Raw genomic sequence first — 25237 nt, 5'->3', positions numbered from 1 at the left:
ATTATTATTCAAAACATCCCCGAAGTATCAAAATTAACACCGCATCAAATTTCATAAAAAGGGTATTAAATATTAGTGACAAACAATATCATACAAAAAACAAAAAGAAAATAAAACAGATTCTCAAACTTAATGATTTCCATAACAGAACGATCAACGAATTGATCAAACATGCAATCACTCCGAGTATTGTCAACCAAAACGTCGAAAAGATATACATACAAACGTTTTACATACATCCCAGGATTCTCAGAAAGGTTTTCACATTTAAATATGTACAATAATGAGCAATACCGATTGGCCCCCAAAAGCAATAATACGAACAACATATTCTTCAGTCGGACAAAGACAAAAGTACCAATTGAAGAAAAATCGAATGTGGTATATAGAATTAAATGTAATGGTGGCTCGTGCAACATATGCTCCAAGGTATATTTTGGCACAACTAAGACGAAGACAGGATAAGTGGTCATAAGTCTGACCAAAAAGCGAAGAACAAACCTCTGGAGCAGAAAACTGCTCTTGCAGCACATTGTGCAACTACGGGGCATACTCCAAATTTCAAGGACGTGAAAATTTTAACTCAAGATGGAAATTATAAACGCAGATATATGCTGGAAATGCTCCATATAATTAATGTGCCAGTGGGGAAGCGAATCAATTATAAAATGGACACAGAACACTGTGCACAGATTTACAGAAACACCGTAGAGAAATATAAGAAAAAACTTTAGTTAGTTGGAAAATACTCAAGCCAGAAAGAAGATGTGTCGAATAGTTCGTTGTTTTGCAAATCAAAATTAAATGTAATTACACTTTTTACAAATGATTTTACCCTTTTTATAAATGATTTACCAATGGTAATACATCAGTCAAATGTCCTAATGTATGCAGACGATGTACAAATATTTTATTCATTTAAAAATGAAGCAAATCAAGTAGTACTTTAGTCAGATCTAAATAATTTCTGCCAATGGTGCAATACTAACCTATTGGAACTTAGCATTCTGAAATGATTCATGTTACTTTTTAAATAATCGCAAAGTTGAATGCGTTAATTCGATGAATGATTTGGGAAATCTATTAGACCATCGTCTAGATTTCAGGGAACATATATCTTTAACTATTAATAAAGCTTATAAAAGCCTATTTATCAAACGGTGAGGCAAGGAATTAACAGGTCCTGGAATAACAAAACAACTCTATATCTCTTTTGTTCGCTGCATTCTGGAATATGGTTCTATTGTATGTGATCCTGTTTATTCTTCTTCTTCTTTATTTGCATATCCGTTATCCGGATGTTAAGCGATCATACAATATTACATTTTATTACATTGTTCTTGCAAATATATAGTTTATGTGGAAAGCGATAATTGTCGGTTTTTAGCCGCTGTTAGAAGACTGAGTTCATCGCGGTATCCGGTCCAGTCTTGAATATTTTTTAGCCAGGACAATTCTCTTCGACCTCTACCACGTCTTCCTTCAACTTGGGATTTGAGAATGATCTGCAGGATCTTATATTTGTTGTTCCTCATCAAATGTCCCAAATAGGAAACTTTCCGGGTTTTGATGGTTTTAATTAACTGCCGTTGTACATTCATTCTTCGCAGAACTTCGGCATTTGACACTCGATCGGTCCATGGAATTTTGAGCACAAGTCGGTATGCCCACATTTCAAATGCTTCCAATTTCTTCTCGTCTGCTGATTTTACAGTCCATGTTTCAGCCCCGTACAATAGAACAGACCATACATAGCACTTGATAAAGCGGGTTTTAAGCTCAATGTTGATGTCGTGGCTGCTTAGTACTTTTTTGTATTTGAGAAACGCTTCTCTCGCCATTTCTATACGACATCGTATTTCATTAGAAGATTGCCACTGCTCATTTATTTGTGCTCCCAAGTATTTATATGATTTTACTCTCTCTATTTCTGATTCACGGATTTTTAGTGTGGAGTTGTAGAAATTGGTACTTTTACTAACGATCATATATTTTGTCTTATTAAGATTAATGTATAATCCGTATGAATTACTTATCTCGTTGAGGGAACTTAAGAGACTTTGGAGTCCAACTAAAGAACTCGCTATTATCATGGTGTCATCAGCGTATCGAATATTGTTAATGAATTGTCCATGTATTTGTATCCCAATCCTTTTTCCTTCTACGCATTCTCGAAATATTTGCTCAGCATATACATTAAACAATAATGGTGAAAGTATACACCCCTGTCGAACACCTTTTGATATTACTACTTCATCTGTAGTTTCACCGGATACTTCTACTGATGCTGTCTGGTTCCAGTATAGATTTTTTATGCATCTTATGTCATTGTTTTCAATGCCTATGGATGTCAGAATTTCCATTAGCTTGTCGTGTTTAACAGTGTCAAAAGCCTTTTCATAGTCTACAAAACACATAAATACGTCTTTTTGGACATCGCGACACTTTTGGATTAGCACTTGAACACCAACTAGTGCTTCTCGAGTTCCCATTCCCTCTTTAAATCCAAATTGCGTTTCTCCCATTGCTGCCTCGCATCTGGGGTATATTCTTTTGTGAATTATACGTAGGAATACTTTTAAGGCGTGGCTCATTAGGCTAATTAATCTATAATCGTTGCACTTTCTGGCGTTTGCTTTCTTTGGTATGGGGACAAATGTAGATTTCAACCAATCTCGCGGATATTGTCCTGTGTCGTATATATTATTGAACAGTTTCACAAACAATTGTATATTGTTTTCATCGATTAATTTGAGCATTTCGGCGGGAATTTCATCTGGACCAACGGCTTTTTTGTCCTTTAACGATTTTACTGCATATATGACTTCTTCTTTGGTAATAGGATTTACACTTACGAGAGAATTTTCGTTTATGTCAGAGTTTTCATTACGATCACAATCTGATCTTTCATGATCTGTAAATAGTTTTAGTTTATTCAATACACATAAATTCAATCGAATCAGTTCAAAAACAATTTCTTTTGTTCTGTCTCCGAGGACGTGGTTGAAGTTCGCAGTACTTACCTTCATATAAGCATAGATTAAGCCTATTAACATTACCCACACTAAAAAGTAGACGATCAATGTTAAATATAATATTTATTTTAAATGTTTCATAAGGCAAAATATTCTCTGAATATATTCGGGAAAAAATTAGTATAAACGTTCAATGCAATTTCAACTACTTGCAATTCAGTATTTTACCCAAAATTACGCAAATAATGAGCCCTTGTGCCGCCTCTTTGTAGAATTTAATAAGTACTACCATCTCTTAGATCTTTCCAGACCAGAGAAATAGCAAAAAGGAAAGTAATATTATATCTAAATACGTAATCTCATTAAATTGCTATAACCTTGTTTGTCTGTAAGGATTATTGTAGTCTATAGAATTAAGACAAAAAAATCATGAGTACCACCTAAACGACTTCTTTGAATTTGGTACCTTCAAAAATATTAATTCGAATTTGCGAATCCAGATAACTGTATCCAATATTTCCAATTCAGCTATTGTGCAAGCCAACTAAAAAATCAGAAATTAATATTAAGATAATAGGAAAGTGTTTATGCAAGGAGTCGGGAGATACAGACGGTTCATGGACTCCGAATCCTACTCGCAGTACTGTGCCAAAAACATAAGAAATATCTTAGAAAACAATGTCAGGACCCAACTTCAGGAACTTTTTGCTATGTCCTGACAAAATGCTACAACATACAAAACTCCATGATTTTTGTTACAGAAAAAGAGTTATTAATTTCGTAATTTTACGACCCTATTGCTTCGATGACTTTAAGAGCGTTACCGAGCGACACCCGATTTCGGGTATTTTGACTTTTTAGCTACATTTTCTGGACAAATTATCTATAATTTGGAATTTGGGGTTCCCGGTAATTACAAAAATTTGTATGTTTTTGGAATAGCCCCATACAACGATACCGCCCGATTTCCGGTATTTTCAAGTTTTTTGCTGTCCGAATTAGCTATAGATATTTATGGTTCCCAGTGATCAAAAATTGTGGACATTGGTACATTCGTAACACAAAAAAATTGTTATTTTTAAATATTTCGTGCTAAATGGTATAAAAACTTCGGAACGGCTTAACGCTGTTTTATTTGTAAAGAATACCTTTTTTGCTTCAAAAGTTACATAATTTTGATTTATGTATAACAATAAGTAAATATATCAACGAAGACTCTGCCCACACGGAATAATCACTTGATCTTAAAAGCGTTTTCAATTTGTCATGACTTGTAAGCGGTTGGATGCAAACTCGTGACTTTTATTTTCTGGGAAACAAGTAAAGAAATATCAGTCGACTTTGCCGACAAAGATATGCCCTCAGCCTGTGTGCGAATTAAGACTTTTATCCATGACAGATCGAATACAAGCTACACAACCAAAATAGTTTCCCCATCAAATCAAATGTGCATTTATAGAGTTTTCAGAATTTTATGAACTTCTTTGGACATATGTATGAACTTGCAGATAAAACAAGTAAAAAAGGATCAGTCGGCTTTGCCGACAGAGATATACCCTCAGCCAATGTGAAGCGATAATTTTACCTCCAGACAGATCGAATGTATTTAAGGTCTCTTCATAATTTTGTGGCCCTTTTTGGACCATTGAACTTGCCGACAAAAATGTGGATTAGGAATTAACTGCACTAAGACACAAATGTTGAACTTTTGTGGGGCAGGTACCCTTAGGGAGGACCGATATGGGCCATTTTAGAAGTTAAACTAAAGTTTGGACCAAATCGGTTGCCCCTTGAAACTAAGTTTGGATATAGTATGACGAAGACCAAATGTTGGACCAAATCGGTTGAACAGTTCGAGAGTTATCGTGTTCTCCGACCGCTATATATGGTGACACAGGGGTTTTTTACACCTTTCGGGCTGTTTTCCCAAGAAATATGGACTTGCCCCTGAAAAATTTTTTGCCGTCGTAATGGAGGTAGCGCTTCAACAAAGATCAAAGTGATTCGCGAGCAGTTCTTAAAGTGAACTTATCCGAAATTTTGTGTGAGAGGTACCAGAAAGAGTAGACAAATATAGTCCATATTCGAACCTGATCTATATCTGGTAGATATATTAGGATGTGCAAAGTATGGATTACATCGGTCATTCCCTTCAAGAGTTATCGTGCGCAAAATTTTTCCGAAAATTTTTGAAGTTTTGTAGGGGTGGTACCTGAAGGAGTGGACCGATATGGCTTATCTTGGAACTTAAACTAAGTTTGCACAAAATATTACGAAGGCCACATTTTGGACCGAATCGGCAGATCCGTTCGAGAGTTATCTTGCGCTCCAACCACTACACAAGGTGTCATAGGGGCTTTTTGCACCTTTCCGGCCATTTTCTCAGGAAGTATGGACTTGTCCCTGATTAAACTTGTTCCGTCGTATGGGGGGAAGTGAATACAAGTTGCTGCAACAAAAATCAAAGCGATTCGAGAGCAGGTCCTAAACTGAACTTATCCGAAATTTTGTGTGGGATGTACACGAAGGAGTGGGCTGATTGAGACCATATTGGAACCTTATCTAAGTCTGGTAGAAATTTTACGACGTGCAAAGTATGGACCAAATCGGTTACTCTCTTCAAGAGTTATCGTGCCCACAAATTTTCCGAACATTTTGGAACTTTTTTGGGGGAGGTACCGGAAGTAGTGGACCGATATAGCTCATCTTCGAACTTAAACTAAGTTTGGACAAAATATTACGAAAACCAAAATTTGAACCGAATCGGTTTATCCGTTCGAGAGTTATCGTGCGCACCAGCCAGCCAGACGGACGGACATTGCTAAATCAACTCCAAATTGTCTGAAACTCATTTCGTCCAAACATACTTGGGGTCTAAAACCATTATTTCGATGAGGCACATTTTGCCCGTATGAAAGTGTATATACCCTTTCTAGCCTAAAGGCTGAGTGTATAAATATTGAAACTTTTGGGGAATTTATCTTAACGACTGTGACAGCTCCGAATACGTTAATAAATTTGATTTGGACTAAAGGGCAAAAGGGTTGCACTTTTCGGAGAAGGTACCTGGGGGAATGGACCTTACTTACTTACTTAGCTGGCCCATTACAGAACATTTGTTCTATAGGCCGAACTAAGAAGAGATCTCCATTCCTCTCTATTTGTTGCTTTGCACTCTGGAATACCGCGCCTTGTCATCTCATCATCCACTTGTTTGCGCCATCTATTCCTTGGCCTGCCAATTCTGCGTGCACCGCCATGTGGCATGTATTCATACGCCTTTTTAGCGGGTTCATCATCGCTCATTCTTATGATATGGCCTAGCCAACGCAATCGCTGCATCTCGATACGTTTAACAATATTGATGTCGTTGTATAGCAGATACAGCTCGTGGTTCATGCGACGTCGATATTCACCGTCAACGCAGATTGGTCCGTAGATCTTTCGAAGAATTTTTCTCTCAAAAACACCAAGCACTGCCATGTCTGCTTGCGCAAGTACCCAGGCTTCGGAGCCATACATCAGCACGGGTAGTATCAGTGTTTTGTAGAGCGTTATTTTTGTTTGACGAGATGTGGCTTTGTTTTTAAACTGCTTACTTAATCCAAAGTAGCATCTGTTGGCCAATACAATTCTTCTTTTTATTTCACAACTGATGTCGTTTGTTGTGTTGACGGAGGTGCCGAGGTAGACGAAGTCTTTTACTACCTCAATATTATAGGAACCAACTTCCACAGTCGGTCCGAGCTCAATGGACGCATTGCGCGTCGACACCATCAACTTGGTCTTCTTACCGTTTACCGCCAGACCCACTTTAGCAGATTCTCCTTCGACCTTTATAAAGGTATCAGTTACTTCTTTTACTGATCGACCCATGATGTCTATATCATCAGCATAAGCAAGTAACATGTGACTATTGGTGTAGATTGTGCCACTTCTTTTGACGTTTGCCTCTCGTATAACCTTTTCTAGCAAGATGTTGAAGAGGTCACACGAAAGGCTGTCTCCTTGTCTGAAACGTCTTTTGGTACCAAACTCTTCGGAGAGGTTCTTTCCTATTTTAACTGAGGACCTCGTGTCAGTTAAAGTCATTTTACAAAGCCGGATGAGCTTTGCGGGAATACCAAATTCAGACATGGCTTGGAATACCTTTGAGCGCAGCGGACTGTCGAAGGCTGCTTTATAATCGACAAAAAGGTGGTAGGTGTCGATCTGCATCTCTTGAGTCTTCTCCAGGATTTGCCGCAGGGTAAATATCTGGTCAATGGTGGACTTGCCAGGTCTAAAGCCGCATTGGTATGGTCCAATAATCTCGTTGACCATTGGCTTTAGTCGTTCGCACAATATCCCTGACACGATCTTGTAGGCAATAGGGAGTAGACTTATGCCCCTATAGTTAGAGCATACAGTCTTATCTCCCTTCTTGTGGACGGGGCACAGGATACTCAGGTTCCAATCGTCGGGTACTCGTTCTTCCTGCCAGATGGTGCTAACTAGCTGATGGATACACCTTATCAGCGTGTCGCCTCCGGTTTTGAACAGCTCGGCTGGTAAGCCATCGGCCCCTGCTGCCTTATTATTCTTCAGCCGATTTATTGCTGTCTTTACCTCATCTTGGCTGGGCGGTATACATTCAATACCATCTTCTGGGATTGGGACTGTGGTATCTTCGTCGTCTTCGCTGCTATTGGATACCAACAGATTTGAAAAATGTTCTTTCCATATCCTGAGTACACTATCTGTATCAGTTACCAAATTACCTTGCTGGTCTCTACAGGAGGATGTGCCTGTACCAAAGCCATCAGTTTGATGCTTGACTCTTTGGTAGAATTTTCGGACTTCATTTTGGCTCCTGTACATCTCGATTTTTTCACACTCCCGCTTTTCCATCTCTCTCTTTTTCCTGCGGAAAAGACGTTTCTCCTCTCTCCTTTTCTCCCTGTATCTCTCTCGCGAGCTACGCGTTGCTACGGATTGTAAAGTAGCCTTATATGCCGCATTTTTCTCTTCGGTGGCAGCACGACACTCCTCATCATACCATGGATTCCTTGGTGGAGGTCTCTGGTATCCAAGTATGGATTTTGCGGCTGTTTGCATGGAGTGGGCAATGCTTTGCCATTGCGCTGATATGTTATCGGGATGAGGAGGGCTTTGATTAAGCAATTGGGCTAGTTGAGTGGAATATGCTGTGGCTATCTGTTGTGATTGCAGCTTACCGATGTCTAACTTTCGTGTTGTGTCTGTTCGTACTTTGTTTGCTACGTTTAAGCGGGTGCGTACCTTTGCTGCAACAAGGTAGTGGTCCGAATCAATGTTTGCGCCTCGGAACGATCGTACATCCAACACGCTCGATGAATGTCTTCCATCTATCACAACATGATCAATTTGGTTTCTTGTTTTCTGATCTGGAGACAGCCAGGTGCCCTTATGAATATCGAGATGATTAAATCTGGTACTGCTAACTACCATGTTTTTTGCAGCTGCAAAGTCTATCAGTCTCATACCATTGTCAGATGTTTCACTGTGGAGACTGAATTAACCGACTGTTGGGCCAAAGATATTCTCCTTTCCAATTTTGGCATTAAAATCGCCTAGAATGATTTTAATGTCATGGTCAGGGCAACGGTCATATGTTTCTTCTAAGCGCTCGTAAAATATATCTTTGGTCTGTTCATCCTTTTCTTCAGTGGGAGCATGAGCGCAAATAAAGCTGATGTTGAAGAATTTAGCTTTTATTCGAATTGCAGCAAGTCTTTCATTCACTGGAGTGAAGCTGGATACAAGATGTTTTAGTCTCCGACTAACTACGAATCCACAACCAAACTCATGCTTTACGTCATGGCAGCTATAATACAGTGCGTCACCTTTAGGTGTTGTTGTGACGCCTTTCCCAATCCATCGTATTTCCTGTATGGCAGTAATATCGGTCTTGTACTTTTCAAGTACGTCTGCCAATGCGAAGACTGCACCTTCTCTATAAAGAGTGCGAACATTCCAGGTGCAGATTCGCAGATCATGGTCCTTAAAACGTTTGCGGGGTTCGTCAACTTTAGAGGGGTTTGTTTTTCTTTTCTTTCGTTTTTTCATAGTAGGCTGTTTTTTCTAGGGGAGGGTTACTAACCCGACGCCCAAACCCAAATTTTTAACGTTCTTATGGGTGAACGCGCGGCACATGTTAGCTCACTACCTTTAACGGGTGTTAAAGGCAGTTCCCCAGGTGACACCACGGGGAGGTCAGTGTCCACTTGGGATGAAAGAGGGACCAAGATAAATCCTGGGGGAATGGACCGACATATCTATTTAGGAAGTCGATTTTATTTTTAGAGCCTTTCCTTTCGATAGTTGTAACACCATATAACCAGCCATTTACGTTGGTCACCGTATTGTTTTTTTACCATTATGTCAGGAAGCACAGACTTGGCTATGAAAAATAGAATATCGCTGTAAACAAGACCACAAGGAGTACGTTTGGTCAAAATGCCCAAGGCTCCTCGAACAGCCCTTAAACTGCAGTTATGTTGAACTCTTGTAAGGGAGGTACCGAACATTTTGTTAAAATAATCAAAAAACTAAATCTTGAAACTGAAGGAGTGAACTGATATGACTTAATCTAAGTTTAGACAAAATTTTACGAAATCCAAAATTTGGACATAATCGGCTGATTCGTTCGAGAGTTATCATGCGATCCAGCCATATAGACAGACGGGCGGATTGGGCTGAATGACACCAAATTGTATGAAACGGATTTCTCCTACTGTTTAACACAAAATTTGTCTAAAATAAGATTACAACATTCTGAAACAAATTTCTAATTAGGTTTCGAGATACATATACTCTACGAAAACCAATATATGGTACGTTTTGTCCAATATATATTTCATTCCATGAACGTCCATTCAAAAAATACTGTACGATTAAAGCCTCGGGACCTCTATAAAGATCGAATATAGCTTTTTAAATATGGAGTATACATATTTCTTACGGAATTCCGCGTTCTCTTATTATTTGAAAATTGAATAATAATAATTCTAAAGATAGAACCTCAAAATGAGTATTCAAGCAAAAAATGTTAAAATATTTCTTACAAAACTTCATTTTCGGTACAGAAACTTCAAAACAATAAACAATTTTATTTACAATTTTCAAAAAGTAAAAAATAATTATCAGAAAATGAGAAAAAAGATAATAATTGTTTAACCCAGATAAAGCCACTGGTCGTTTAAACGCCACAAAAAAAAGGTTGCAAAAATTGACGTAAACTCTGGCTTTTTCGAATATTTTTGTGTTTTTTTTTTTGCATTTTGTTATAGTATTGTCTGTTATCTGTCATTTAACGCTTCATTTGACCTACCTATTTCCACGCAATTTGCCTAAAACCCAAGCTATTCAAAAAAATCGACTTTTTTGTAATTTTCCACTTTTGATGAAAAATTTAAATATGCGATAAAAATTTAATCATAAATGTTAGATTCATATAAAGTCAGGGAATTGTTAGGAATATAGTAAGAGTATTTTATCAACCAAAAAACCAAGGGATTGGCATGTAAGAATACACCAATATCACCCTCCAAAGTTTTTGGCACTTTTAAAAGAAGAAGGCCCGATTGCGGGAAAACTATACGTTTTAGAGAAAAAAGTTATTTTTTTAAAAAATGCTTAAAAAATCTCAAGAATATAATTTTCATAAAAAATTTTAAGTTTTCTCGCAAAAAAAATCTCGGCGCAAAGTGGGTTATAGTAGCTCAACAAATTTTACTCGACCAAATCATTTCGTACGTCCCTGATGTCAAAGAAGACAAGCATAAAAGAAAAACGTAAAATTACAGCGACTGGCGCGTAGTCTAATGTCAACAAGGATTGCTGAGAAATGAAATGTTTCTAGTTTTCACTTCATTGATTTTCATGTGATTATCATTTTTATTCTTCTTCATTGCTACTACTGTTTTAATAGTTGCTTCGAATGATTCTGCTGTCATGAGAACATCTGCAAAATTGGCTGCTGCTTCTGTAGAGATGCTGCGCTAACTGCATCATCGATATAACTATGAGAACACTTTTCGGAGTGGCGAGTTTACACTCGCTCGGAAGACCACGGAGATGCACTATCCACTCCTTTTTTATCCTCGTCGCCACTGTTATGTTCTGTTATTCATTTGTTTATGACTATCATAGGTGTTCTTACAAGTATTAGAGATCACTTATATTTTTAGATTCACTTTTGGCAGTTTTGTTGAGATGTGTATTATTTTATTGTTGTAAAATAATTCTGCTAAATCTCGGGTTTTGTTGTTTTTAAATTTTAAAACAACAAGTTTTATTTAAAGTGGGATGTAGTTAAAATTGATTTAATTTCGGGAAAGGTAAAGAATACTAGTTTCGTCCAACGCCTACGAGATTTTTTAAATGTTTCTGATGAATTCGCATTTAAACGAATTCATCGGTTACGTTTGTTTTTGAGCTCTGGTCGTCACAAAATTGGGGAAGAGTTCTTTGTTTCAATACAAAGAACTAAGAGAACTGATGAGTCCAAGTGGCGTTGGACGAAACTAGTATTTTTTGCCTTTCCCGAAATTAAATCAATTTTAACTACATCCCACTTTTAATAAAACTTGTTGTTTTAAAATTTAAAAACAACAAAACCCGAGATTTAGCTGAATTATTTTACAACAATAAAATAATACACATCTCAACAAAACTGCCAAAAGTGAATCTAAAAATAGACACACAGCACGGTGACGATAGTTTGTTGTTGTTTACAACAAACCATCAAAATTTGTTATGCGTTTCTTTGCAATGCAAAGACCATAACAGTGGGAAGTAGTTACTTGGTTTACATATGCGGCTACGAGATTTTTTAAATGTTTCTGATGAATTCGCATTTAAACGAATTCATCGGTTACGTTTATTCTTGAGCTCTGGTCATCATAAAATTGGGGAAGAGTTCTTTGTTTCAATACAAAGAACTAAGAGAACTGATGAGTCCAAGTGGCGTTGGACGAAACTAGTATTCTTTGCCTTTCCCGAAATTAAATCAATTTTAACTACACCCACTTTAAATAAAACTTGTTGTTTTAAAATTTAAAAACAAAAAAACCCGAGATTTAGCTGAATTATTTTACAACAATAAGATCACTTATATTAATAACACAGTTGTAATGATAGTATGTAAATACATATGTAAAATAGATTAAGTCAAATATATAACAAAAACCGTAAAGATACTTCATATTTTATGGTTCCCAGTTGTGTGCTTCTAAAAAGACATCTTCTATTCATTAATATTCACCAGAACTGTGCACCGTTATATTAATTGAGACATCCCCTGAATTAGTCTGCCTCAGAATAGAGAAAGACGTCAAAAGATACAAGCAAGCGAGAACCTCTAGATCAAGGAGCCTATCAGGCAGGCTTTAATGGCATTCCAACTCATGCAGTTGTGAATACCGTACTTGGAGACCATCCCCCATCCATCGCAGCTGAAGAATGCCAGCTGCCAAGGCAAACACGAGTTTGCCCCAACACATGCCCTGCATTTGTTTAATTGCCCAGCTAAACCGGTCTCTCGATTCTTTATTTACGCAGCCAGTCAAGGTTGCAGAATTTTTTTATCTGGACACAGAGGAACAAGGACCAGATAACTGAAAAGGATATACAATCGAACTTATTTGAGTTGCTACAACAACAAAATTATTAAAATTATTGACACAAATTTTGCATTTTCGATTAAAATTGTTTTCAAAATCAATTAAAAGTCGCAACCTTATTATTCTAGAACCAATGTTCACCATGAATTGGACTTACCTCAGATAGCATAACAATCGTAGTTATACTTTGTTCCAACACCATTCTCCAAAAATCTTCAATTGTGTTCTCCATTGGATCTTGTGTTATGATAAAATTTTCAGAGTTGTCGTAACCTTCTATGAAGGATGCGTTTATGTATGTGGAATTTTCTTTGTGTGGCAATGGAGATAGTATTACCTACGAATAAAACATTAGAAGATACATACACTATATTCAGCGAAATAACAAACCCGGTTACGATCATATGGTAAAACAAGTTCACTTCTATTTTTTGCCATGTTACTTTCACTTCCACCAATAGATGCAGTTTTGTTTGTTTCATCATTAATTGTTTGGAGTTTCTGCAATGGAGGATAAGGAATTGTTTATAATATAATGCTGCCATAATAAAGTGAATATTCTGCTTGATATTATAAAGGCCTCTGAAATCATCATCATCAAATCACTTCATTCAACGTCGTTCATTTTTTTTTTTCAAATTTTTTCAAATATGTGCAGTACCTCATTTTAAAAAAAAAAAAATCAAATAATCAGGAGAGAAGTCTCCCTTGTCCCATCTTGGATGTTTGTGGAACAATTATTATTATAATCAGGAGTCTAAATTTATAAAAAAATTAAAAAGAAGTAAAAAAGTATCAGTCAGCTTTGGCGACAGAGATATGGTAAATTTCAAATATCCTTCAAAAATTCCATCGAAAAAAAATTAAAAAATTTTGTTTGCACATTCACGATATTTTGTACATGGGTTTTATTCCCTTATAAAGAAAAAATATTTAAAAATTCCCTTTGTGTTGTAATACCAAAATGTATATAAAAATCGGTAACAGCATTTAATATCTATCCGTAGACGTCTAAATATTTGCTAAATTTATTTTTGTTTTCGCGGAAAATCAAAAAATAATGAAGGAATCTTGGAGTACAATTTATTTACTCTAACGCAGAGTCCATAAAAATCTCTAAAACAATAAATTAAAAATACGTAGAGAATCTAGACAATGCACAATGGTCTCAAATCCAAATTTTCTGACCAATACTATTTCAACGTTCATTTTGTATTGAAATTAATTATTTATAATGAATGTGTACAAACAGCAATTCTTACGTTTTATCGACCAAAATGACCAAAAACTGCCAAAATTTGTTGAACAGGGCGGTCCCGTTGTGTGGGGTCTAAACCAAAATATTGACCTAAGTTAATAATTTTTGGTACGAAGGAGGTCGAAATACCAAATTTCATCCGAATCGGTCATAAAGTGTCGCTAAAATCCACAAAATATCTTAAATCGGACGGTACTTTTATGTGGGGGCTATGACAAAAAATGGAGCTTTTTTTCAAAAAAAAAAACATACTTGTTTTCTACACTCTGATATCCTTAAATATGAATTTTAACGAATATCGGTTGATAGATGTGGGTTTTACCGTTCTATTTCAATTGGATACTACGCACAGTCACAACAGGTATTTACAAAAAAATTCTCCCATCTTAAAATAGAAAAATCCACTTTATTTAACTATGGCAAATTTGAGCAAGATTTGACTTCTGAATTTATTAGTACAGACCCCATGCTAGCACATATTTGGACATTTTTTCAAAAGTTTAAATATTTGTGAAAAATAATTTTCAATATATATAAAAACATTAATTTTTTTCACTAATTTTACAAATTTCTTCGTTCTTTTTGGAAATATTATGAAAGTACTCACTAACAGCTTCCCGATTCATAATAATTTTGGTCTCACTTCTGTATATTTATGCAGCGACACAATAGAACAAAACTTGTATGTTTTATAGCACAAATTCTGTTTTATTTTTACATAAAAAAGTGCCAACTTTGGTACTGCGCCAATCAACGAAAACTTACGGTATTTACAAAAACTGATTTTTTTTGGTTAACTTGATGTGTTTTTTATTATTCTGCGCAAAAACCAATTGAAGTTTTGAAACTTCAAAAAAATAGTTTTGCCCAAAAAATTCCTGCTTGAAACCATAGTGCAATGCCCAGAAAAATGTGAGACCAACATTTTAAAGATTGGGTTTATAACTTGCATATTGCAGCAACTACAAAGACAAAAACTTATTGTTGGAATATTATTTCAAAAATATATTTTTTGGTTTAATACGAAAAATTGGAGAAACATTTTTAGGAGTTATTCTACTTTTTCGCTAAATTTCCATACAAAACCTGAAGTATTTTGCTAAAACTTTTTCAAGGAAAATAGTTTGTCATCGTGAAAGTATATTTGCTTAGTGTGATGAACAATAGAATTAAGAAGTACAGAGTAATATAGAAATCACAACCAAAGAAAAACACAAAAGTTAAAAGTTAAAAAGCGTGTAATTCGCGAATTCTTTAAAATCTGTTGAGGCGCATGCACTTTTTGGATACAGCGAGTGCATCTCTATCAATATGTATGAATTTATCCATGTTTCATTTAGCCACCAAAATGTGCCGTCAGTTGCATCTTACCATTCAAAAAACCTTCAAGTGGGTAAAAATATCGCGATGTGCACATGCTTGTAAGGCGCATCCGATTTCAGTGACCGCCTATTGAAAATACGTCAATATAACAAATTTTAAACAGATTCGTCAAGAACCGCGGATGTGCCACCACATTCTATTTAGGTTACTCCCGAATCTTAATAATTTATGACAAACCTTTTTGCAAATATTATAATCGCGTTATGTATAAATTTTCAAAGAAAATCGCAGTTCAATGCGCGGAATTGCAAAAATATATTTTTGCAGATTTTCATATTTTCAAGGTATCTATATCCGCCGTTTTAGTGGATGGATTCGATCGCGGAAGGACTCATTAGATCCGGCGCGTAAAAAAAACTAAAATCACGCGGGATTCAAAGGCACCTGTGTCACAGTTGCAATTTTTAAGAAAATTTACGCACCAAATTTTCGACTTTGGACTCCTATTACTAGGAAGCTGTATAGAGCACACTCATAAGATATACATCAAACGACGTGGAATCACGACTTCTACAATCGTATAAATTGTTTATGTCATTATCTGGTTGCGCCCTCTATTTACAACGAAAATTCAAAAAACGCCGAAATCAAAACTTCAAAATGTCAGCATAAATTTTTGTGTGATGAAGTGTTTATATCGAAAAACCATACATTAGAACTATCTTGCTCAAGGGGCATTCTCTAATTCCTTTTTTGACCATAGGTCTGAATGTGGCGTCGTTTGGCCAGAAATCAAGATTCCTAACTGGTTAATCTGCAATAGAAACCACATGAAAATCTTATTTTTATGTTAGAAATATGTTTGGATCCAAACAAATATTTGTTTGAGACTGGTTGCAAACAAATATATGTTTGGATCCAAACAAAATTTGTTTGTGTCCATACAAATATATGTTTGCAACATTTTGTAACATATCTCAATTTTATTTGTTTAGGTACAAACATTATTTTTATGGGTGGAGAGAGGATTTTTGTTAAACATCGGTGATCGTATCATAGACCTTTGCCAAACATTCGACCTCATAATTGGTGATTCCATATTTCCCCACAAAGAAATAAGTCCCCAATGAAATAACTCCCCAAACTGAAAATGAAATAAGTCCCCAAAATTTTACACACAAAACAACAACAACTATAATTTAAATTTTTGGGGATTTATTTCTTTCTCTGGGGATTTATTTCATACAAACATTTGGGGACTTATTTCATTATGAAATAACCCCTGAAATAAATCCCCAAAAAATAATTTGGGGACTTATTTCATTTTTCTAAAATTGTAAATTATTTAGAAATTGCAAATTATATCCCACTGGACTTACCACGCAGTCGTTGTGCTTTCTCATGTAGTTATTGCTTATCAAGTAGTTTTTTGAAGAGCGTCTACTGATCAGTATGGAATTCGAAATTCTTGCCGCTGAGAAAAAAAGTTCGAAGGAATTATATATTCCAAAAATTATTTACACACAACACCTGTATTTGCAGCATAAAAGGTTGCAAATCAAGAGTGAATGTGTTAGATGGAAAGTTGTTTAACAAAAAATATGGAGCTTAATCATTAGAATGAAGAAGGAATATATATAACTAAAAGCATAGGGAAACATGATTCTGAAAGTAAATCGTTTTCTGATTAATGGTAGTACGAGTAGTTGCGCGAATTTTTAACTTGATACCAAGACGCGTCCTCTTTCCCACAAACAACTACTCTGTTGTGTATTTGTTGAAAATAAGCACGCGTTTGATACTGATTAAATAATGATGCTTTATTTAATAAATAAGTAACAACAAAGATATATGTAAAAGATTAACAATGGAGTCGAACGGTTTGATCTGGTTGATAGTTGAAATCGAAGTGAACAAGTTAATAATAACTAGTAAGTAAAATGGCAGTTTCTAAAACTGTAGCGAATAGTTATTAGTACAAAAGATACATTGATGGAAAGAGAGAATTTATAGAATAGAAAAAGAGTTGCCATGTGTATGAAATATAATATTGAATACACTACAGTCTCCCAGGCTTAATAAGGACTTTGTCCGTCCGGAGAGGATGACATCTTCTCTTCACGATTTGATTGCTTCATCTAATTCAGCAGGCAGGGAACTTGTTGAACGAATTGATGGCTGGCACTTCATCTAAAACAGCTTTTGATTTTGAAACATGTTGATTATTTGTTGAATTGATGATCGATGTTTTGATTCATCGCAATAGGTTGACGATGACGTCGATTTGTTGAATTGAATGTTGTTTTTTTTTTTTGGTTGAAAGTTTTTTGTTTGAAAAGTTTTTTCGTATGTATGGAGTTTTTTTTCCCCTCCATTTTGTAGATGCCGGTGACTTCCCTTTGCACTCAGGAATTTGCACTATTTCTCCCAGGCTTGAATATTTTTTTGAAATTGATTGATATTTGAAGGTTTTGATTTATGTTGATTTGAATTGTCGAATTGATGAATTTGAATTGATTGATTGATGATTTTGATTTGATGTTCGAAGTTGATTGATTGTATTGATAATTTTGTTTTTACCAATACCCTTGTTGATGGGGTATGTTCAGTGAGTGACTGCATTACAGTCAATCATCTGATTGCACTGATCGCATGTATGTGTGTGTTGTTGATTTGTTTTCCTTTTGTTTGATCTTCGTCATACTTGTTGTAGACCACTTTTTCCACATACACGGCACTGCTAAATTTGATTTGTTTATTTTATTAGCAATATTATTAGATTTGATGCTGAAGGTGCTGGTGGTTGCTGCTTTTTCTTTTCGGTTGCCATTGTTGTAATGGCATCCAATAGTTGCGCCAATTGATTTGCATCCATTATAGGTTATGTGAGTTTGTTGAATTATAAAATTGATTTTTTTCACAAAATTTTATTTGAACTCTGCTTTTATCCTCGTCGCCAATTCTTTGTTGTGTATTTGTTGAAAATAAGCACGCGTTTGATACTGATTAAATAATGATGCTTTATTTAATAAATAAGTAACAACAAAGATATATGTAAAAGATTAACAATGGAGTCGAACGGTTTGATCTGGTTGATAGTTGAAATCGAAGTGAACAAGTTAATAATAACTAGTAAGTAAAATGGCAGTTTCTAAAACTGTAGCGAATAGTTATTAGTACAAAAGATACATTGATGGAAAGAGAGAATTTATAGAATAGAAAAAGAGTTGCCATGTGTATGAAATATAATATTGAATACACTACATACTCGTACTGCCATTCATCGTATTTGAACGTAAATTGTTTTGTTGTGAAAATATCAAATATCAACCTATTTTCACAACAAAACAATTTACGTTCATATTCTTAATATTTCAAAGCATTGAATATATATATTGTTAGCTTTTCAGAGGGTACGCCAAGAATGGCTTCTTTTCATTTTATTTCATCATACTCAGTTCTCTATACTAGTGTACATATCGATTACAAATACATTGTTGTGTTTTATCGTACTAAATGCTATCGATAAGTGTATTCTTTACAATGGGTGTGTTCATTACTAAATACGACTACACAATGGGTGTGTTCATTACCAAATTCGACTAAAGCTCGGCCAACCTGACAGTAGTAAGGTAAGTATGTGCTACGGGATAAGGTCTTTAAGCTAAATGATTATATACTTAAACTACTTAAGCTAATACTATATACATACTACGGGGTAGAGCAGCCCTGGGTCCCCGTATCTACATCGAGCGTTCTCCACAATCGCATGTTACATGCCTCGATCACTCCGTCGTAGGGAATTTGAGTGATCTGGCAATTCTCAATGTCTCCGACAACATATCGATCGTTCGGTAGCACCCTGCGCACCACATAAGGTCCCTTGAACTTTGGCAGCAACTTCTTGTTAACCCCCACAGACGTGTCAATATTCTTAATCACCACAAAGTCCCCTTCCTTAAATATATTGACTTTGTAACCCTTTTCTCTAGACCGTTGTTCATTATATTTCTGCGTTTTCACAATAGCTGCCTCCGCTTTGTCTCTTATGTCTCTAATAGACCTGTTCACTGTATTATTGAAAGCAAATTCTATTTTCCCCAGTTGTTTCACCCAGTCCGCGTGACCTACTGGTTCACTTAATTTTGCTAGCATTCCCACTAAGGTCCTGTTCACTCGCTCCACTTGACCGTTGGCTTGGGGCGAGTGGACAGCCACCTTTACATGGTCTATGTTTTTCTCTTCCAGGAACTCCGCGAACTCTTTTGACGTGAAACAACTTCCTCTATCTGTTATACACCTAACTGGTCTGCTGTAATAATCAAAATACTTTAAGAGTGCCGCCTTGACCTCCTTGTCTTGTTGTCAGTACTGGATATAGTCTGACAAATTTTGTAAACGCGTCAATTACCACTAAGATATGTTTTCTCTTTGACTGCAATGAAGGTAGGGGACCCAAATGGTCCAGGTGTATAGTGTGAAAGGGTCGTGGTTCCTTAGGAATACTGTGCAATGCTCTCGCATTTGGTCGGTGAGGTACAGTATACATCTAATCTTAGTTTTAAATCGTTTATTTCTTTGTCCCGCGCCTGAGCCGCACATAGTTGGAAATCAATGTCTTCTGATTCTATCGTTGCTACCATCCTATCATTATCTTGTTCTATCCTGGAAAGCGCATCCACGTGCCCCATTTTCGTTCCCGCCCTATGCACGATAGTGTAGTTATAGTTTTCTAATTCGAGGGCCCACCTTGCTATTATGCTGTTAATATTTCTCTTTGCTAACGTTAATGTAAGCGAGTTACAGTCTGTTAAAATTTTAAACTTTATTCCCTCTAAGTACGCCCTGAACCGTCTCAACGAGTAAACAATTGCTAACGTTTCTAGTTCAAAACTATGGTATCTGCTTTCCGCATCTGTGGTCCGCTTTGAGAAATAGGCTACTGGGTGGAACACATTATCATCTTGTTTTTGTAGAAGGATGGACCCAAATCCTATGGCGCTGGCATCGCAATGCAGCTCGGTCTCTCTCTTGGGGTTATAAATTGCTAGTGTCGGACTGGATGTTAAATGCCGCTTAAGTTCTTCAAAAGCTTTCCTACATTCTTCTGTAATTTCATATTTAGCTCCGTCCTTCGTCAATTCGTACAGGGGTTTCGCCGTTAAGGAAAATCCCTTTACGAATCTTCGGAAATAGGAGCATAATCCTAAAAACGCTTGCATTTCCTTGACGTTCTTTGGCAATGGGTATTGCTTAATCGACTGCACGTGTTCTTCTGATGGCTCTATGCCTTTTCTGGATACTTTGTATCCCAAGTATTCTATTTCATTAAACGCGAATCTGCATTTTTGGATTTTTATCTTTAGTCCGTACTCAGCTAGTCTGGCCATAACCCTTTTTAATAGATGTATATGCTCATTCAGTGTTTTCGACGCTATCACGATATCATCCATGTATATAACCATTTCGTTGTTTTCTAAAAAGTCCTGAAATATCCCCGTAATAAATCTTTGGAATATAGCCGGTCCGTTTTTTAACCCAAATGGTAGCCTGAAGAACTCATATTGTCCATTCGGTACTACGAAGGACGTATACTTAACGGATTCATCTTCCAGTCTGACTTGGTAAAATCCCGACTTCAGGTCCAATATGGTGAACCATGCTTTTGCCTCGAGATATTCCAAGCAGTCTTCTATTAATGGTAACGGATAATTGTCTCTAACTGTGATTTTATTAAGGGCCCTATAATCTATACACATCCTTGTTTCCCCGCTCTTCTTCTTAGTGAGAACGATGGGGGATGCGTATGGCGAATTGCTGGGTCGTATAATCTTTTTGTCCAAAAGTTCTGTGATAATTTTATTAACCTCCCCTTTCTCTGCAAAGGATAGCCTTCTAGGCGAGCAATAAGTTATATTTCCTGAGTTAACTAATATGGAGGCCTTATAATCTGCTTCCTTCGGGTTATCTTCCAGTTTCCTAAAATATCCTTCCTTTACTATATCCTGAATCTCTTTCTTTTCCTTCAATTCCAACTGCGGATTTATGTTGCATGTTTCCTCCTGGTTATCTATTTCAATTTTACAAACTTCTTACCATAAGCTTTGTTGGAATTCCCCTTTTTGTTTTTCCCACCCTTCATTCTTATTTGCATTCTGCAAAGTATCTAAACTTTCTTTAATAATTTGCTTGTTTTCCTTGAAATTTTCTTTAATAATCGATTCCCCGTTGTTTTATTCAAAATTTTCTTTAATAATTAGTTCCCCATTATTTTCTTTAAAATCTTCTTGAGCTTGCTCTTTCTTTTTTTCAAAATCATGTACGTTTTCTTCCGTCTGTCCGATATCTCTCTTCAAGTTTCCCGCAGTTTTCTCATGGTCACTCTTTAGATTTCCGAAATTCTCTTTAATTTCTTCCAGTGCTCCTATGTGCTCTTCTTTCTCTTTATTAGTTTTCCCCAACCGGCTTCTACCTTCTTTTCCCCCCTTTAAAGAAACACTGCACAGTTTTCCGATGATTTCATATTTTTATTTTTCCTGGCTCCACCTTGTCTTCATTTGTGGAGTCCATACCAAAAAATATCTTAGGGCTACTATTACATTTGTTTGTATTTAGGTTTTTGTGTTTTACACTTAAAATAATATTAAAAAGATTTAGAAAATCTCTCCCCAATATTAGGGAGCAAGGCGCTTTTTCATTAAGTATGTTTAAATTAATTTCTTTCTTTTCCCCATGAAATTCTACTATTACTTTTTTCTTCCCGCAGGTCTTCAGTTTTTCCCCATCTAAACTTTTATATTTTGACACCTTTTCCTCCTCAATTCTAGCCTCAGGGTCAATGGAGTAGATAACGTCTTTATTTATGATGCTGCATACATGTGGCAGTTTCTGGAAACTGGATGCCGAGTTTTCTTAGCTCCTCTCTTAAATTTTCACAAGACATTTTTCAATTTTAGTTTTTCTTTTCTTTTTAGAATTTTAGTTTTTCTTTTTCTTAGAGTTTTTCACTATCTATTTTTTCTTCTAGTTCTTCGCTTAGTTTCACTAAATTTCTCCTTTTTCTTTCAGTTTTTTTTTTTCACTCCTGTTCTTTTGCGTTTTAATTTAATTTCACCATCCAGTTTTTTCCGCCGACGGGTTCTTTGTCACACCTGAGTTGTTAGCTTTTCAGAGGGTACGCCAAGAATGGCTTCTTTTAATTTTATTTCATCATACTCAGTTCTCTATACTAGTGTACATATCGATTACAAATACATTGTTGTGTTTTATCGTACTAAATGCTATCGAAAAGTGTATTATTTACAATGGGTGTGTTCATTACTAAATACGACTACACAATGGGTGTGTTCATTACCAAATTCGACTACAATATATATATATATTTAAAAAAATGAAACAATATTCCTATGAAAGACAGTGAAATATATAAGTCTACAGAGTTATTGGAAAACGGTAAATAACGGCTAAAATCTTTTTAACTCGGATAATATATGAGAGAAACAGCATGTTTACAAATGTGGTACCAAAAGTAGATATTTTCCAAGAGGAAATTAAAAAAGTTTCTTTTTCAGATGAAAAAAAAAACTTTGAAGAATAACTCAATTGCAGAACAAAATAACGTCTTCAAGTGGCCTTGTTGCCTAGAAAATTTTTATCTAAATTGATGTTGTATAACTGTATATGTTATCAATTACTATTTTTGCTGCATACGAACAAAAAAACATAACAATCGAAGAAAGTTTTTGGGGAATTATTTCATTTTTCATCAGGCAACCACAAAACGTCGGTGTCATGCTTAAGTGTTCCATACGCCATATGCCTAATTCGAGAAAAACTCAAGTTAATGTTTAAGGCCATACAGGATAAAAATGGTGTAATAATCCAATACTTTAAGAGCTCAGTTCTACTAAACTAAACTCATAGAATATATCAGTAGTTTATTTTAGTCAGATATCTGTGATAGTCTAAAAGTTATGGCCAATTTTTATAATTGCAAAAAGTTGCTGAATTGTTCCATGGAATTTTTTTTTTAATGTTTTTTGGCAGTTTGTGTCACATGGAACACGTTTTGTCACATTTCAACCAAAACACTTTTTATCAATCGTGTTCCACCTCCCTTATATGAAGTGCTACTGTGGAGTTGAAAAATCAGGAGTTTAAATGAAACATTTATTTTTCTCATTTAAATATAATAACATTTATTTAAGGGATTGCCTCCACTTATCACTATTTTTTTGTGGTGAAATCGGACAAAATGGATTTATAATTTGCATTTCTAAAGTAACATAAAACTTTTAAACTCGTTTTTCTTATAATACCATTTTTTAGTCGGTGTCCGCATTAGCTTCAAGTAGAATGAACGTTTTTGCGTATATTTTTGTGGACTAACATCAAAATTTTGTCTTTAAACTAGGGATTTTTTGTTTAAACGATTGATAAATTTTCGTTTACATATAATAATACAATATTCAAAAATATTTGGATTTAGAAACTATTATTCTTCAATTTTTAAACCAAGTCCTTTAAAACAATTTGTTCCATACGCCACATTATTCGTAACTTGGCAAAAATGGGCAATTTTTTGTTCCAAACGCCATCATTTTTGGTGCGAAACAATTCGTTTTTGTCTCTTTTTGTTCCATACGCCAAACGACATGGATATGAAGCTAAGAAGTTCAAAGTTGTTTTGTTCCATACGCCAGGCTTTATGGATATGGAACAAAACGACAAGATTTTTTGGGTCACAAAGCGGATATGGAACATACTGGCATCGGAATATCTCAGAAACTATAAGAGATAGAGAAAACCCGACCAAAAAATCTGAAAAAGCATGGTTCAAAACCTTGTAAGGTACCTTTATCTCAAAATGTCAAAAATGGCGTATGGAACACTTAAGCATGACACCGACGAAAATATTTTGTGGTTGCTGGACAGTTTGACATTTATCGATATTTCCGAAAAATCGACAGTCAAAACTGATCGTGTGTATCCCGCTTTAAGCTGGGTACACATTGTCAGTTTTGAATGACAGCTTTGTTGGTGCTTGCTAGTGTGGTCGTTTATTTTTGTCATTCATCATGCAACCACAAAATATTTTGCAAAAAATCGTCATTCAAAACTGACAATGTGTACTGTACTTTAGAAACATGTCTACCCACTAACAACATGGGAGGAAACAATAAACAGTTGAAAGCAATCGCGGAAAAGGAAATAGGATGCAAACAAAATGCAGCAAGGAAGATCTGGATATCTGACGACCAGGGTTTAAAATGCTAACGCCATATTAGCAAAAGCACCGAATATTTGCAGTTTTGCCTGCTAAAATTTCTTCGAAATATGTTTAGCAACAATGAACAACGGCAACATGTAGCAACAAATTTCACAAAAATATTGCTAGCGATGCTGATGCTATTTGATTTCGTCGCTGTAATAAAAAAGCATCATTCACGCATACTCATATTTTGCAGCACACATGATCAACACATATCAGAAAAGAGAATAAGCAACAAAGTTTCAACGGCTTAGCCATGTTTTCAGCAAACAATTGTTTTTGAGATCAGGGTTACCAGTGTAATGCATTAAAAATCACGATATAATTAATTTCACTTTTTCGTTCAAAGGACATGTGAATTTTTGGTGAAGCCGTTTAAAATATATTTTTTTTATTTTTAAACAATAATAATTAGTATTCTTAAGGTTCTACCTTATGATGGGAGCATTTTGACATTAAATGACATCTTTTTTATTACTCCCTTGGCAACTCTAATCACAAAAAGCACCCTCTGAGGCTAATTCGCTGCGATGAATGGTCAGCCGACTGCTAAATATGTAGCGTGGTTGTCGATTATGCCTAACGAAAAAAAGATTAGGAGTAAAAAACGAAATAAGCAAAAATGTACAAAAATAAATATGCGTTCGGTTGCTTATTTAGCCGTGTGTGTGAATATTGTGTAGCAGTTGAAGTGTACAGCTAATGCTAATGGTTTTAGATGCTGGCTTTTAAACCCTGCTGACGACACATGGAAACTAATACAGGA

The 25237-nt window shown here is 35.6% G+C and overlaps 1 protein-coding gene across 2 annotated transcripts in view; it reads right to left on the bottom strand.

The window, feature by feature from the left end:
- Ptp69D (Protein tyrosine phosphatase 69D) overlaps positions 1–25237 on the bottom strand; it is a 384912-nt gene that overhangs the window by 50711 nt on the left and 308964 nt on the right. For both annotated transcript variants that reach the window (XR_012412347.1, XM_073981639.1), the window contains exons 8-9: positions 13010–13120; positions 12777–12956 (exon numbers count right to left, since the gene is read on the bottom strand). Coding sequence is in view for 1 of the 2 variants with exons in the window: in XM_073981639.1 (XP_073837740.1) it covers positions 12777–12956; positions 13010–13120 (291 nt within the window). In the remaining variant the exon portion in view is untranslated. The remainder of the gene's footprint in view (positions 1–12776; positions 12957–13009; positions 13121–25237) is intronic.

This window comes from Musca autumnalis, unplaced genomic scaffold (genome assembly GCF_047663935.1).
Source record: "Musca autumnalis isolate F117 unplaced genomic scaffold, ASM4766393v1 scaffold_4, whole genome shotgun sequence".
Lineage (NCBI taxonomy): Eukaryota > Metazoa > Arthropoda > Insecta > Diptera > Muscidae > Musca > Musca autumnalis.
The sequence above is the reverse complement of the archived record's forward strand: the minus strand, read 5'-3'. Positions and strand labels throughout refer to the sequence as shown.